The following is a 16,881-nucleotide window of genomic DNA, read 5'->3' as shown; positions in this document are numbered from 1 at the left end:
CCAAATTGTTAAAATCTTGCATCACTGTTAAGGTTTTTCAGATAAAAGAATATTCTCTTCAAATTAGGAGGCTAAAAGAGTTGCTGTTAATAGAAAGCAGCAGCAGAAAGCCATGTACAGGTGGAAGCCTATTAGACAATCATAGACTGATTAGGTATAGAGAATGTTCCTTACCTTCATTCTCCACTTCAGAGCCCCCCATGCTCAGGAATTTCCATCTGTCTTTGGCCCGAGATAAGCAAATGTCATATAGCTCTGCAAAATACACATGAATACATCATTGCTTTTCACAAGGCTCTGCGATCCTGTATACTATGGTAAGGCGTAGGAGCGTCAAACAAAGAGAACTTTCCATCTAAATGACAATCTGTCATGTGCCACTATTATCTCAAAGGGACATTTTACTGCACTTTTAAAGTGGACTCAAGGTACCCTGTACCAAGAAAAATACACAGCCATTTGGCTAGAATGCGGACCCTCCCACTTTAATATATTCGAGACAATGACCTCGGACATATATACAGATAAGTTATACGTTGATGCACGCCCGGTTTTAGAACATACTGAAGCCAAGGACAGCCAGGCAACTGTTCAGAAGGACATTACCATTCACTGCCTACATCTCTCTCTCAGTAAAGTTTCCTTTAAATTAAAGAAATGTTATATGTCTTGTTGGCAGGGTGGATTTGATTTAAATCAAGACGGTTTAAATCACTAATAAAAAGGCTTGATTTAAATCATAATATTTAAAGAGCAACTGTCATCTCCGTCCTGCAGCGGCTCCTTCTCTGACCCGCTGTTGAATCACCGACAGTCCTATTCAGTTTAATATGATGGCTGGTGATGCAGCAATGACACAACAAGGTGAGGGACGTGGCAGAAGCAGGTGATGGATGACCGCTAACAGGCCCTGCCATGACGGATCTGAAATGACAGGGGCTCTTTAATGTAAGGACTTATTCTTGCTGGTAGTGTGAAATTGTGTGAATGCATCAATGCAGTGCATGTTATCTCAGCTTGTAGAGCTTGAATTCATTGAATGAGTTTACCAAAAATGTTAATATCGCAGAATATACACCCTCATGCCACATAACTAAGCTCCATTTCATGCTGAATAAACTAAATCTTTAAGGTATTCTAAATAGAAAATTATCTTTAGAAAGATTTTAACTCCAAAAGCATTTTATTAAAATAAATTTGATAAAAAATGTAAAAAAAAAAATCTGGTTTAAATCAAATAAATCCGATTTTTTTTCCACCCTGCTTGCTGGTATGGATAAAGGAGTAAGAAAAAAAGCTGGAATACATTTTCCAGGATAAAATGCTGCTTCAGGTTCCCTGCTTTGCAGGTCACATGACTATAAGGCAAGGTGTTCCGTGAAAAAACCATACCCGTGAAAAAACCATACCTTCGTCACTTCCGGTTCCGCTACGGAGGGTATGGATTTCTCACAGTAGTTAAACTTGCGGCGGGTATATTAAAACACTTCGGGTGCAACATAAATCATGTCCTCTCCTATCGCTGTAACATCCCTCATCTCCGGTAATAAATATAAAAGCGGATCAAGGAGCCGCGATCACCGTCACATTTATGTCTCATACACCCGCCGCCGCTTTTATATTTATTACCGGAGATGAGGGATGTTACAGCGATAGGAGAGGACATGATTTATGTTGCACCCGAAGTGTTTTAATGTACCCGCCGCAAGCATTAAATTTCACAGAGTGCCGTGAGTTTTTCCTAACCTCTGAGCATGAGCACTTCTCAAATTCTTTGATTGTCAATTAGGTATCCGGGGCTCTGAGCATGCGCACTGCTGCGCTGCTCAGCTGTTTCCCACAGGAAGTGACGAGGGTATGGTTTCTCCACGGGGTATGGAATTCTAACGTTACAAAGGCCTTTGGTCACATGATCTCTTCTGAAGTGGATCATGCTATCTGTAGTCTGATTTTCTCTTCACAAATATCTGTCCAGGCTCCTTTTTGCTAATGTGTGTAGCACACAAAGAATTCCAGCAGTATTTTCTGCAGGCAAGCTACATATTCCAGCCACGTATTTATAAAAACCAAAGGTCTGTAGTGGTCCAGTAAAAAGGATTATTGGGTTTCTTGTTGAAGACATTTAGGTAAAAATGTATTTAAAACCCAAAAACAAAAATGTTGTATATTGCAGCTTCGCAGTCCTTGATGGGGCTCCTGCATTAAAAGGTTTTTTTCCCAGGCTTTTACTTTCCTTTTTTTTTTTTCACCTGGTAACCCTACAAATCAAAAACTTCCTGTCCCTGGGTAGCTACGTTCACTCCTCCATTACATCTATTGGGGGGGGGGGGGGCAACCAAGGCTGTCAACCAGTATGGGAATAATTTTTTTTCAAGACAAAACAACCTATTTCCTTTACTAAGGGAAGCAGCCACCTCCAGCAATGTACTATACTCTAGTAGAATCTGCTACAAATAGTATGCAGCCCTGTGTACTGGCAGTGTCTTGGGAGTCTTCCTGTCTACTGCTGAAACAAAACTGAATTAGGCTGAATGATTTCCAGCCGCTCACAGGAAGTCTTGTATTTTTATTAATGAATACAAGGCGTGCGGATAATGTCACGATCTCCATCTCAGCTAGAGGACATGGCCCTTTGTAAATGGCTGAGAAGCACTATGCGTACTGTATGTAGCGGATGCTGCTACAGTATGATGCAACGCAGACAGCAGTCGCATCACTTACCTTGTTTGGGCCAGCTTGGACCAAAGGAACTATTTAAAGTGACAGAAAATCTGGAGTTAAGCTTCAAAAAAATTACCAAAATATAGTAAAAAAAAAAAATATATAAATAAAAAAAAATTATAAAACAGCAATTCAAAAACTATAAAACAAAGAAAATGGAACCTCAAACTATTATGGTTTCCCTCGAAGTAATACAAGACAGATTTGCAGGATCTATACTTACCATGGGTAATGTTTAACTCATTTCCAACTGCCAGACTCCAGACTCTCCCTCTCACACTGGGTGGTATTCCCTGCCACCACATTTCTCGAACTTTCCGGGAAGAGCACCTAGTGGGATAAACAGAGTGAATGTTTTCCACACACATTTAGGCAACATTTACCTTTCATTTTTATTATATAGTGTAGAACAATTCTTCAAGCACTGGATTGCTCTCTGGGAGAAATGACGATGGGGCACTATTCCTTCCACTGACACCAACGATGGGGCATTATTCCTCCCACTGACACCAACAATGGGGCACTATTCCTCCCACTTGCTATGTGGTACTTCAGCCCGATGTCCATGGATTGAAAAAAATTGAAGGACTCGGGTGAAACATAATCAGCCGAGCAGCGCCAGCATCAATTCAGATGCAAGCTCTGTTCGATAATTTGACAGCTGGCAAGCTAGCTGTCAAAATACATTAGCTAAAGCAGGAGATTTGTCCATCCAAACTGTGTAGCTGGGATGGCGAAATCTGTTCACTATAAAGCTTGTTAGGCAAATCACTTGAATCTAAAATGCCTTCTTTGGGGCATGTTCACGTGTGGCAATACCATGCGTTTATGTGTCATTTATTTGGCTTTTCTAAAGCCTCATAACCGCCTGTCAACGTCTGCATTGAACATTAAAATGGTCCCACACAGTACTGTTCACACAGGAGTGGTAGCGTTGTGTTAAAAATGAAGCAGCATGTCGCTTTCATGAGGCACCCACGCTTCTCAACTGCTTCCATTTATTTCAATGATGCCCAATAACTGCACCTTAACAGCAAATAGAGCATTAAAGTCTTGTTAATGAAGCATTTATAAAGTGTTGTCTGGCTATTGGAGCGTGAAGGCTCCTGTATCCCAGAGTGCATTGGAAAATAATGGCGAAGACAGAGTAGCTCCAGTCACTTCCAGAACGATGTGGTAACTCCATTTGCTTCTGTGTGCAGGAAAAAGCATCAACAAGACAGCAATACTGACATTTCCAGATAGGAGCTGAGGCATTGAGCATTTTGGCTAGCAGTAAAGCTGTGTCAGCAAAAGATCCCATCAGTAAGTGTCAGTACATGGAAGGGACAGTGTCAGCAAGTGTCAAGAAGGCTGATAAAAATGTATCAGAACTCATAGAAGAGGTGGAACAGCACCTGGAATCATAGAGCCCAAGTATCCCGAGCTATTGTGAAAAAATTAGATCTGGCAACAAGTCACCAACCAGCAGGAGAGCATTCGTGGGTATGATTACATGACTGATGTTTTTTATTTTATATAGTTATTCAAATTCAATTTTACATAATTATTGTAGTATATCCTAAATCAACATATCAACTAGATAATTTCTTCATCACTTCCCCTTTAGAAACTTCCCACTAAAACAGTGGTCTCCAAACTGCTCTTTGCATGCTTTTATCTGGCCCTTGGGTCATTATTCCCCCCCCCCCCCTACTGTCTAGTAGGGCAAAGTTGCTCCCACTGACACCAACGATGGGGCACTATTCCTCCCACTGACGCCAAAGATGGGGCACTATTCCTCCCACCGACGTCAACGATGGGGCACTATTCCTCCCACCGACGCCAACGATGGGGCACTATTCCTCCCACTGACACCAAAGATGGGGCACTATTCCTCCCACTGACACCAACGATGGGGCACTATTCCCCCGCTGACACCAATGATGGGGCACTATTCCCCCCGCTGACACCAACGATGGGGCACTATTCCTCCCACTGACACCAACGATGGGGCACTATTCCTCCCACTGACACCAACGATGGGGCACTATTCCTCCCACTGACACCAACGATGGAGCACTATTCCTCCCACTGACACCAACGATGGGGCACTATTCCTCCCACTGACACCAACAATGGGGCACTGTTCCTCCCACTGACACCAACGATGGGGCACTATTCCTCCCACTGACACCAATGATGGAGCACTATTCCTCCCCCTAATACCAAAGAGGGGACACTTTACTCCCACTGACACCAAGATACTTTCTACTCCCGCTGGTCAGTCAGGCCCTCCAAAAGTTTGAAGGACAGTAAACTGGGCCTTTGTTTAGAAAGTTTGGATACCCCTGCACTAGAAAACCAATGCATTCATGGGAATAATTTGAGCATTCTTAAAGTATTTTCAACGTTTCATATACACAACGAAAACATGTCATGTCATAAGTGCTATAGGAGCGTTAATGAGCATTGCTTCGTTCTTCATAATCAATACACATGCGAATGAGCCCTTAGACTACAGATCCCCTTTTACCACCCTAACCCCAACCCCCAAGTCTGGGAAAATCCATTTTTCTCACATGGTTTCCCAGTTGGGCAGAATTTCAGTGTTCCATGTTAAAGCTGCATTTCCAATACTCTCTTCCAGCTTGCATCGCTCTTCCAGTTGTTTCTTCCTTCTCTGGGCCTCCTTAAATTCTGAAAAAAAACAAAGGATAATTAAAAATGCAACACACATGTAACCGTACTCTGCAGGCTGGCATAACCCGGCTTGAAAGGAAACCTAGAAACTGCGGAAGTTAAATAGCTCAGATGAAAGAGTATTTGTTCGGCTCTATGGGGAAAGCAGAATTCCCCTGTGACCGGCTCATTATAAATCAGAAATCTGGCAGATATAAAGCACATTTTGGCACAGAGACAAATCTCTTAATACAGAGCAAGAAGTAGTTCACCACAATATGAATAAGGAAAGCTAGAGATACCACTAGGCCATATTTTAATCTGGTTAGAAGGTAATGGATCGGGGACTGCTACAGTGCCTTGAAAAAAAGTACTCATACCCCTTGAAATTTTCCACATTTTGTCATGTTGCAACCATAAATGTAAATTAAAATGGGATTTTATGTGATAGACCAACCCGAAGTGGCAAATAATTGTGAAGTGGAAGGAAAAATGATAAAATTTTTTCAATTTTGTCTTACAAATAAATATCTGAAGTGTGTGGCGTGCATTTGTATTAAGCCCCCCCCCCCCCCCCCCCCCCGAGTCTATACTTTGTATTACCACCTTTGGCTGCAATTACAGCTGCAAGTCTTTTTGGGGATGTCTCTACCAGCTTTGCACATTCTAGAGAGTGGCATTTTTGCCCATTCTTCTTTGCAAAATAACTCAAGCTCTGTCAGATTGGGTGGAGAGCATCTGTGAACAGCATTTTTTTTAAGTCTTGCCACAGATTCTCAATTGGATTTAGGTCTGGGCTTTGACTGGGCCATTCTAACACATGGATATGCATTGATCTAAACCAGGCATGTCCAACCTGCGGCCCAGAACCCCAGGCAATGCGGCCCACTGCCCCCTGACAATTTTTTTTTTGCTGGGGAGGAAGGAAGTTGGGTCGGGGGCATGGCCACAGCGGCTTCTAACTAACGGTAGGCAGAGGCTGCCTTGGAGGGGAGGAGAGGGGGGAGGCGATCATGTACAGTGTTTCTGACTCCTACCACCATGACCACTTCTTCAAATCACTGAAGTGGTCATGGTGGTTAAAGTGTTCCTTTAATATCTATAACTATAGTATATATTTTATATGCGGCCCGAGAAAATTTCTCTACACTCAATGTGGCCCAGAGAAGCCAAAAGGTTGGACACCAATGATCTAAACCATTCCATTGTAGCTCTGGATGTACAGTGGATATAAAAAGTCTACACACCCCTGTTAAAATGTCAGGTTTCTGTGGTGTTAAAAAAATTAGAAAAAGATAAATAATTTCAGAACTTTTTCTACCTTCAATATGACCTATAAAGTGTACTACTCAGTTGAACAACAAACTGAAATCTTTTAGGTGGAGGGAATTAACATTAAAAACATAAAATATGGTTGCATAAAGTGCACACCCTTAAACTAATACTTTGTTGAAGCACCTTTTGATTTTATTACAGCACTCAGTCTTTTTGGGTAAAGTCTATCAGCATGGCACATCTTGACTTGGCAAGATTTGCACACTCTGCTTTGCAAAAACACTAAATCTGTCAGATTGCGAGGACATCGCCTGTGCACAGCCCTCGTCAGATCACTCCACAGATTATCAATTGGATTCAGGTCTGGGCTTTGGCTGGGCCATTCCAAAAAACTTTAATCTTCTTCTGGTGAATCCATTCCTTTATTGATTTGGATGTATGCTTTGGGTCGTTATGCTGAAAGATAAAGTTCCTTGTCATGTTCAGCTTTGTAGCAGAAGCCCAAAGGTTTTTTACCAATATTGACTAGTATTTGGAACTGTTCATAATTCCCTCTACCTTGACTGAGGCCCCTGTTCCAGCTGAAGAAAAACAGCCCCAAAGCATGATGCTGCCACCACCATGCTTCACTGTGGGTATGGTGTTCTTTTGGTGATGTGCAGTGTTTTTTCACCCAACATCTCTTTTGGAATTATGGCCAAAAAGTTGCACCTTGGTTTCATTCGACCAGAACACATTTTCTGACATGCTTTTTTGGGAGACTTCAGATGTGTTTTTGCAAGATTTAGCCGGGCTTGGGTGTTTTCTTCGTAAGAAAAGGCTTCCGTCTTGCCACTCTACACCATAGCCCAGACATATGAAGAATACGGGGGATTGTTGTCACATGTACCATGCAGCCAGTACTTGCCAGATATTCCTGCAGCTCCTTTAATGTTGCTGTAGGCCTCTTCGCAGCCTCCCTGACCAGTTTTTGTCTTTTCGTCAATTTTGGAGGGACGTCCAGTTCTTGGTAATATCACTGTTGTGCCAGATTTTCTGCACATTTTCTTCTCCTAAAAATGTCAGGAAAGACCTACTAGAACAGCTGAACTTTATTTGGGGTTAATCAGAAGCACTTTAAATGATGGCAGGTGTGCACTAACCCCCTTTTACCTTGACTTTGAATGTAACGGCTTAATTCTGAACACCGCTACATCCCCAGTTATAAGAGGGTGTGCACATTTATGCAATCCCATTATTTGTAGTTTTTTATTTTAACTTCTCCCCCCTAAAAGATTTAAGTTTGTTTTTCAATTGAGTTGTACAGTTTATAGGTCACATTAAAAGGTGGAAAAAGTTCTGAAATTATTTATCTTTGTCTCATTTTTTTTACATCACAGAAACCTGACATTTTAACAGGTGTGTGTAGAATTTTAGCCGCTGTACGTTTAGGGTTGTTGTCCTGCCGGAAGGCCTTAGTCTCAAGTCTTTTGCAGACTAACAGGTTTCCTTCTAAGATTGCCCTGTGTTTGGCTCCATCCATCTCCCCATCAACTCTAACCAGCTTCCCTGCTGAAGAAAAGCATTCCCACAACATGATGCTACCACCACCACGATTCACAGTGGGGATTGTGTTCAGGGTGATGTGCTGCTACACAGCGTTTTGCTTTTAGGCCAAAAAGTTAGATTTTGATCTCATCTGACCAGAGCACCTTCTTCCACATGTTTTCTATGTCCCCCACATGGCTTCTCGCAAACTACATATGGGACTTCTTATGGCTTTCTTTCAACAATGGCTTTCTTCTTGCCACTCTTCCATAAAGGCCAGATTTGGGGAGTACATGACTAACCGTTGTCCTGTGGACAGATTCTCCTACCTGAGCTGTGGATCTCTGCAGCTCCTCTAGAGTTACCATGGGCCTCTTGGCTGCTTCCCTGATTAATGCTCTCCTTCCCTGGCCTGTCAGTTTAGGTGGACGGCCATGTCTTAATATGTTTGCACTTTGCAGTTGTGCCACACGCTTTCAATTTTTGGATGGATATTTTTTTTAAAACCTAACCCGGCTTTAAAACTTCTCCACAACTTTATCCTGGACCTGTCTGATGTGTTCATTGACCTTCATGATGCTGTTTGTTCACTAGGGTTCTTTAAAAAAAACCTCTGAGGGCTTCAAAGAACAGTTTTATTTATACTGAGTTTAAATTACACATAGGAGGACTCTATTTACTAATTAGGCGACTTCTGAAGGCAATCGATTCCACTAGATTTTAGCTAAAGGTATCAGAGTAAAGGGGGCTGAATACAAATGCACACCACACATTTGAGATATTTGTAAAAAATGTTGAAAACCATTTATCATTTTCCTTCCACTGAACAATTATGTGCCACTTTGTGTTGGTCTATCACAAAATACATTTACATTTTTGGTTGTAACATGACAACATTTCAAGGGGTATGAATACTTTTTCAAGGCACTTTATTAACTACTTGCAGACTGCCGCACGACTATATACGGCGGCAGTCAGCCCCTCCTGGGCAAAGTGACATACCGATACGTCACTCGCCCATGAGCCTCTTGGGGGCGAGCGCACGCCGCTGGAGGCGCGCTCCTGACCCCGCTCGTTCCCTGACATCCCCGCGCGAGTGACCGGCGGCTCCAATGTCCGCCGGCCACTCGCAATCTCCCGCTGGAGAGGGAGAAAGGCAGGCGGCTGATGTAAACAAAGCCTCCTGTCATTCTCCCTGGTGTAACTGCAGAGATCATACGATCCTGCTATATAGGATCGTATGTCTCTGTGGTTACATCCAAGCCACGCCCCTTGACAGTTAGAATCACGCCCCTAGGGACACACTTAACCCCTTGATCACTAATAAAGTTAACCCCTTCCCTGCCAGTGTCATTTTTATAGTAACAGTGCATATTTATAGCACTGATTACTGTAGTAATATCACTGGTACCCCCAAAAATGTCAAAAATGTCAGTCAGGGGTCAGATCTGTCCGCTGCAATGTCGCAGTCCCGCAAACAAAAAATAAAAAATAAAAAAAAGTCGCAGATCGCCGCCATTACTAGTTAAAAAAAAGAAAACAATAAAAATGACATAAATCTTTCCCGTAGTTAGTAAACGCAATAACTTTTACCAAAAATATGTAGCAAAAAACAAATTGGCCTAAAATGTTAAAAAAAATTTAGATTTTTAAATTTTTTTGGAATTTCATAAAAAAATTTGAAAAATATTGTTATTTTTTCAAAATTGTTGCTCTTTTTTTGTTTATAGCGCAAAAGTAAAAATCGCACAGATGATCAAATACCACCAAAAGAAAGCTCTTTGTGGGAAAAAAAAGGACATCAATTTAATTTGGGTACAGCGTCGCACAACAGCGCAATGGTCCGTTAAAGTCACGCAGTGCCGAATCGCAAAATAGGCCCTGGTCATTGAGCAGCCAAATCCTCCGGGGCTTAAGTGGTTACAGGAAACTTGTACTGGCAGAAATAAGGAGGTTGCCATTGCTTACCTCTTTCTGAAAAGGTCAGTTGTCTGGCTTTATGTGGCTTTATGTGGCTAAAATACTGTGAACTGAAACTAGTATGCAGTTGAGTTCTTCCTTCTATGGTTGCATGCTTGTTTTTGGTCTATAAGGTAGGCCATACATGGTTCGAATCTCAGCCAGGTCAGCAGGAACCGTGTCTGGGCAGGCTGAACATACCAAGTTGATTAAGCGATCAACTTGGGTACAACCAGTCTGCTGGGTTTCACCTGTGATTATTGCTAGCGGCTGCTATAGCAGTAATCAATGTCTTCTCCCGGTGGGGACGGCCTCCCAGCCGCAAGAGGACAATGGCTCGACAGGAGGGATTACCTCACCAACACTGTGTTGATGGGGGAAATCGAGAGAGAATTTCTTTCCTGTAACCCGCGGTTGCAGGACAGACATTTGCTCCATGTGTGGCCGGTCTAACTGGCTGAATGGACATGCAGCCATGCAAGTAGTATTTCAGGAATGTGGTCAGCAATAGCAGGCTTGACTTATTTTATTTGTTTTATTTATTTATTTTAAAAACTAAAAGATGTATGGGGTTGTTTTTTTTTTTTTTTTTTTTTTAAACCATACTTAACTAGGTCCGATGCTACATTTGCCCCCCGCCCACCTCCAACACTGAGAACTGAGTGATCAAACACCGCAGATCGCTCAGGTTCCTACAGCTCCCCAAGCAGAGAGCTGCTAACTGTTTATCAGCAGCTCTCAGCTCTGCCCCCAACCCCCCCCCCCCCCCCAACCAACATGCTTGCTGCAGCTCGCTGAGCCAGGTTGAGGTCAAGGCATGTAGGCGGATTCCGACTTCATTGTTGCGATCTTGCCCGACCCTAGAATAGCTCTGTGACTTCAGCCTGCTGTCTGCTGAAAACTGTTCACAGGAGTGCAGAACTAACTGCACTCCTGTGATCCACAGAAGTACAGCCAAACAAGCTTTAATTATGTCATAGGATTCCCTGCTCATATATTCGTCCTTCTAGTATGACAATGCTCTGTCCCTGTGCTTCTGCAATGCCATTTTGTCACACAAGACTCCAATGGAGACTACAAGTGAGTACTTCAACAATAATTAAGCATTAAACCAATGTTGTCACCATCGGGAAACCCTCCCTGAAAAATACCATTACTAGAGTGAGAAATTAATGCATGTAGATGGAAAGTGGCTACATAAAGGCTTAAAAGGAGACCAGCAGCACTGAGATGTGACAATGGATAGAAAAGGTTAAAAGTATTTTAAATTTATTCATATATATGAATAAAAACAATTACAGATATGTATATTTTTCAAATTGGTTTTTGCTGGTGATGGCACAGGATGCAACTAATCTCGACGTATAGTAAATCCTCTGTTTTGTGGTGAAAATCGCTTCTTCAAGAGGAGTTAATTACTATCATCTAAAGGTAAAGACAACAAATCATAATAGCAGGCTTAGAAGAAATATGATATTAAACATTACCAAGGTGGAGAGGGTAAAATGAGTTTTGGTCATTATGTTGCTTTTCTTTTCTCTCCCCCCTCCTCTACCTTCCACCCAAAACCCACCCCTCTTTTTCCTGGTCCCCTTCTCTTTCTTCCTTGCCCCCGACTCCTATTCTATCTTCCCTTCAACCCTTTCCCCTCCCCAGATTTCTGGTTTCTATACTACAGGGAGATACAATTCCATGAGATATGTATTAGTTATGAAATACAACCATTCTTTACTCTCAATGATTTATAAATACGTGCGCTTGTGGTTGCCCCCCGTGTCTGTGATGGGGGAGTACCCTTAGGTGCCCTTTCCGTTGCTGCGGTCATTAGCTGCTGGTTACCCTGGGTAAGCAACATAATGACCAAAACCCCTTTTTTCCCCTCTCCACCTCGGTAATGTTTAATATCAAATTTCTTATTAGCCTGCTACTATGATTGGATGATCACCCTAGTTGGCTCAAGCAGAGCAGCATCTCTTCTGCACTACGAGAGTTAAGCAGCAGAAAATCCCCACAAATGTTTTTTCCAATGCCTCAGTAATAAATCAGTATTTCTGAAGTGTGAATTACTTATCCATTTTTTGAAGACTCGTGTCAAGATATGGAGTGGACAGCTTGAAGGCAAGAAGCGTATCCCAGTGTATAATTTAACACATCTCCATACACATCTATTTCTCAGAGACTTCTTCCAGTCTAAACAAAACGGTTTCTATCATTTCTAACAGAGATGCACAAAATTTCAGGGGGTCGCTATGTCAAATATTGCCACGATTTTACTACAATCACCAAAATTTACACACAAAATTACCTGTAAAATCTACTGTACTTATGGTGTGTTTTTCATAGGTCATGTGACTCAAAAACCGCATTAAAAAAATGTAACAAGAGTGCGTAATTGATGAATTTTTGCTGCCCCTGTGATATGGTCAATGGAGATAGAACATTGGATACAGCCATAAGTGGGGGACCACAAGCCCCAGCATACCAGGATCATCCAATAAAGCATGAATGACTGCCGTGAGTGAGGGGGATCACAGAGTTGCCAATTTGCACCGTATTTAAGGCATATAGCAGGGTACTAATAAAGACTGCACTTTTATGAATTACTTTATGAAGAAAACATGTGGACATGGACTAAATTTCTTTTATTATTATTCACAATTTTTATTTCAATTGAGTATATATAGGATTTCTGATTTATTGATTTTTGTGTAATACTTATAAAAGATGGTATATTTAATAGACTAGATAGCACTCTTCATTGTTAGTTTAGTTTAAACCCTTTCGCTGCCAGGCCCTGTGATCCACTTTTTAACTCAGCTGACCGGACCATTTTTGCAATTTTTCCTTTGCTTTTTTATATATTTTTTCCCTTACAGCTTTCACAGTTTGTAAAAGACCCACCAAATCATATTTTTTCTGAAAGCACATGACTAATAGGAATTGAATAAAAAGGTGCTACTGATTTTTAAAGCCCTGCTGTATTTGCCCACGTTTATCAAAACAATATTTTTGCTAAAAATACACAAATTATTATTAGCACAGCAAATTTTACAAAACTCATTTTAAACGTAAAAGCGTAACCTGTATTGAGTTAATAACAAATATTTGTAAATTTTAAATTGCGGCTTTTTGCGAAATGGTGAAAATCGAACATTTGCAAAAATGTAAATATCCAAATTTCTCTAAAAATCTGGAGGTTTTAATTTTTCACTTACAGCTTTCAGAGTTTGTTAAAGACCCCCTAAACCATATATTTTCTGAAAGCACAAGACCAGTAAAAAAAAAAAGAAAAAAAAGAAGTGCTACTGATTTTTAAGGCCCTGCGATATTTGCCCAAATGTTTCTCTAAATTCATTTTCACTAAAAATACACTATAATTATTAGCGGATACAAACACAGCAAATTTTTACAAAATTCTTGCTAAATTCCTACTAAATATAAAAGCTTAACCTGTATTCAGTTAATACCAAATATTTATCAATTTTAAATTGTGTCTTTTTGCGAAATAGTGAAAATCAAAAACGTACGCAAAAATTTCTCTAAAAATCTGGAGGTTTTCTTTTTTCACTTACAGCTTTCAGCATTTATAAAAGACCTCCCAAACCATATATTTTCTGAAATCACATAGTGCCGATTGCCTCTGTAGCCCAATCTGCATTCGGATCGTGCTCTAGTGGCTACTGACAGGCGGTGAGGAAGCAATGCAACGCCTCCTCACTGCCTGTTTTAACTCCATGCATTGCACGAGATTTTGGGGCGTTTGTGGAGTTCTCATTGACATGAATGTGTACTGTTCAGCTGACAGCATTGCTATAAGTTGGGTAAACCTTGCTGCGGGCGCGAAGCATCAGCACCCTGTCCACTGCCATTGCAGCTTAAGGGGGGGCGTTTGGCAGGTGGCAAAAATGAGCAGTTGAGCTGTGTTTGCGCCTGCAGCAAAGATGACCCAACATGTAGTAATGCCATCCGCCAAACACTACACATTTATGTCAACGAGGAAACGCCGCAAGTGCCTTGCAACCTTGTGCAATGCATGGGATTGAGGTGCATTTGTTGGTAAAACGGGGTTAAAAAACAGGCGGTGGACGCATTTTTGGTCGGAGATACGCAGGATTACCCAGACGTTTACTGATCATCCGATTCCGAACAATCCTGCCTTCTTTTTATTGCGTCTGTTGGACATTCCGGCATCTTCCTACAAAAAGTCGATCGTTAGGCATCTCCTTAATGTGGCCAGGTCATGAATAACCCTTTGCTGGAAGCGATTGCCCCCCAGCTCCACCCCCCTTACAGTTGTGAGTAGGGTCCGTAGAGTGGAGGATATCAGTAGGATGGAGGACCTTGTTCTGTCATCCTGACACCACATGAGAAATACGCAGCACTTTGTCGAAACTGGGACTATTTCTATCTGAGAAGGGAGCTACCCTTTTGGGTACGTAGTCCCCCCTGAATAGTACATGTGCTTCCCTGTTGAGATTGTCTCTTGCCGGTCCCCTTCCAATTCCCCCCCCCCTTTTTTTCCCTCTTCCTCTCTTCTACTCCTCATCTCTCCCCTTTTCCTTGTGCTTCCCTTCATCCCCTTTCCTCCTTTCACTTCTCTATAAAAAAAAACAAAAATAATAAAAAACGAGTGGTGGAAGTGATGGGCCTGCTACTACCACACTGTTGATTTTTGCAAGTATGCTTTCTTCCATGCTCATGTTTGACATTTCATTTGACTTGCTTGTATCTTGTTTTGGTTGTCTCACCTTCCCTGCTTCAATAAAAATTTTATATTTGAAAAACAGGTGGTGAGGAGGCATCACAACACTTTCTCTCCGCCTATCAGTAGCCAAAAGAGCACAATCTGAACGTGGATCAGGCTTTAGATGCAAGGGAGATTTAGATGCATGTTATTACTTTTTTTTTTGTACAGGTACATTTTTTATATTTTTTTTTACCTTTTTTTGGGGGGCTTTGGAGAGACATCAGGGGTCTAAACAGACCTCCAATGTCTCTTTTTTTTTTAAGCAGAGAAAGGGACTGAACACAGTCCCTTTCTCTGCAACATAGTTTCATTCACAAACTGACACATAGTAAACACAGTTTATTATACGTCAGTGATGAAAGAATACAGGAGCAATCGGTACTGATCGCGGACTGTTATTTCAGGAAAGGAAGGGGGCTGGTAAATGTGTTCATCCTGACAGATCTGTCTGTCAGCTGCAGCCGGGGGTGGAAACCGAGCCCCAGCTAGCAGCAGTGGCGCCAAACTGAGGAAGCAGGGGACACCGTAGGAGGGTCAGAAAGCAGGGGGGGGGGGGGAGTAAACCTGTGTTCATCAGCCCCCCTCCCTCTCTCAATCCTCACAGATCTGTCAGCAGCTGCTCCATGCTGACAGCTCTGTGAGCTGCAGCCACGGGATAGGTGGAAAGAGAGCCATGGAGAGCAGCACGGGCGCCCGGACATCAAGGACGTGGGGGGTCAGAAAGCCAGGGGAATCTTTTTTATTTTTTTTTTAAATCCTCTGCCCTCCCGCCAGCAGAGGGCAGAGGAGGAAAGCTGACAGCCACAACAGGATTGAGCTTACGAGGGGGGGGGGGGAATCAGAGTAGGGTGTTAAGCGGCAGTTAAAGGAAGAGATAGAGGGGGTGTAAAGGGCAATTTAGACCAAAGCAGATGTAGGTGGAGGGGTAGGTGACAGGGCACAATGAAGCAGCAGTGGGGGGTTGAAAATTTAGGTCTGATCAGAGCTATCAGTTTGTTCAGCAGTGTCTGCTGAACATTTCTTTCCGCTATAAGTTCATGGCCAGTGAAGTGACCATGAGCTTATAGTAGGAGCAGAAATAAGGTCCATACAGCGTACAGACCTGGTCAGCTGCAAACAGTGCTGTAGGTTCGTACACTGTGTATGGACCTGGCAGTCAAAGGGTTGAAGGTTTTGTTCTTTATTAGAGCAGCAGCCGGTCACAAAAGTTCACACACTTCTAAAAAATGTCTTTATTCATATAGATTCAGTCACAAGGAGACCACACATTAGGGGAATAGTTTATATATCCCAGTTTATCAGACTTCGCACATATTATCCTAGCGTGTGCATAAATAAATATTTGATAGATGAGTAATGGCCACACCCCTGATCACAAGTGTCCTCGCACAGATTCGTATTTCTGAGAAGAGATAGTGTCTGGCCAGGTCTATCAGATTAAACAATTAACTGGGCAGCATGGTCAGTAGGCAATTAACTGGGCAGTAGACAAACTACTGCACCTTTTGTACTGCTCAGTCTCATCAAGGCACACACTGGGCAACTGCTGCAACAAACCAGAGGGAGGAGTAGGAAAATGAAGGTTGTTAATACAAGGGCTGTGTGACTCAAAATCTATTTGTGTGAATTTAATTAAGGTTTCAGCTAATTACATTCTCATTGACAAAAAACTGTAAAAAGACCTTCAGGAAAGGTCTTCTATTACCCAGCATTTTTGTTGGAGTCCTTAAAGAAAAGGGAACACTGACCTCTCTCCTTATTGTGGGTATGAATAATGAGAATGTCAGAAAGCATTGGTAATTGTGCTGTATATCATTTGGAACAAGGAAGCAGTCAATGACAAGCAGCACTAATAAATATCAGCTACATTACACCAACATCCAATCTGCCATGTCCACACATTAAGGAAATTAGTGCTTGCACTTCCCCATAGCAGCATGTAGCATCCAGGAACTGTCCCCTGCTAGACCTCTTATAGGTATGAATAAAAC

General features: G+C 42.1%; 1 protein-coding gene across 3 annotated transcripts in view; it reads right to left on the bottom strand.

Moving 5' to 3' along the window:
- The window catches only part of TBC1D14 (TBC1 domain family member 14), a 242,555-nt gene that overhangs the window by 20,082 nt on the left and 205,592 nt on the right, over nucleotides 1-16,881 (bottom strand). For all 3 annotated transcript variants that reach the window (XM_082261399.1, XM_082261400.1, XM_082261401.1), the window contains 3 exons: nucleotides 5,283-5,400; nucleotides 2,945-3,051; nucleotides 175-255 (listed from right to left, as the gene is read on the bottom strand). In XM_082261399.1, the coding sequence (XP_082117525.1) occupies nucleotides 175-255; nucleotides 2,945-3,051; nucleotides 5,283-5,400 (306 nt within the window). The remainder of the gene's footprint in view (nucleotides 1-174; nucleotides 256-2,944; nucleotides 3,052-5,282; nucleotides 5,401-16,881) is intronic.

Source organism: Pelophylax lessonae (assembly GCF_965119305.1).
Source record: "Pelophylax lessonae genome assembly, chromosome: 1".
NCBI lineage: Eukaryota > Metazoa > Chordata > Amphibia > Anura > Ranidae > Pelophylax > Pelophylax lessonae.
Note: the sequence above shows the minus strand (reverse complement) of the source record. Positions and strands in the feature narration are given on the sequence as shown.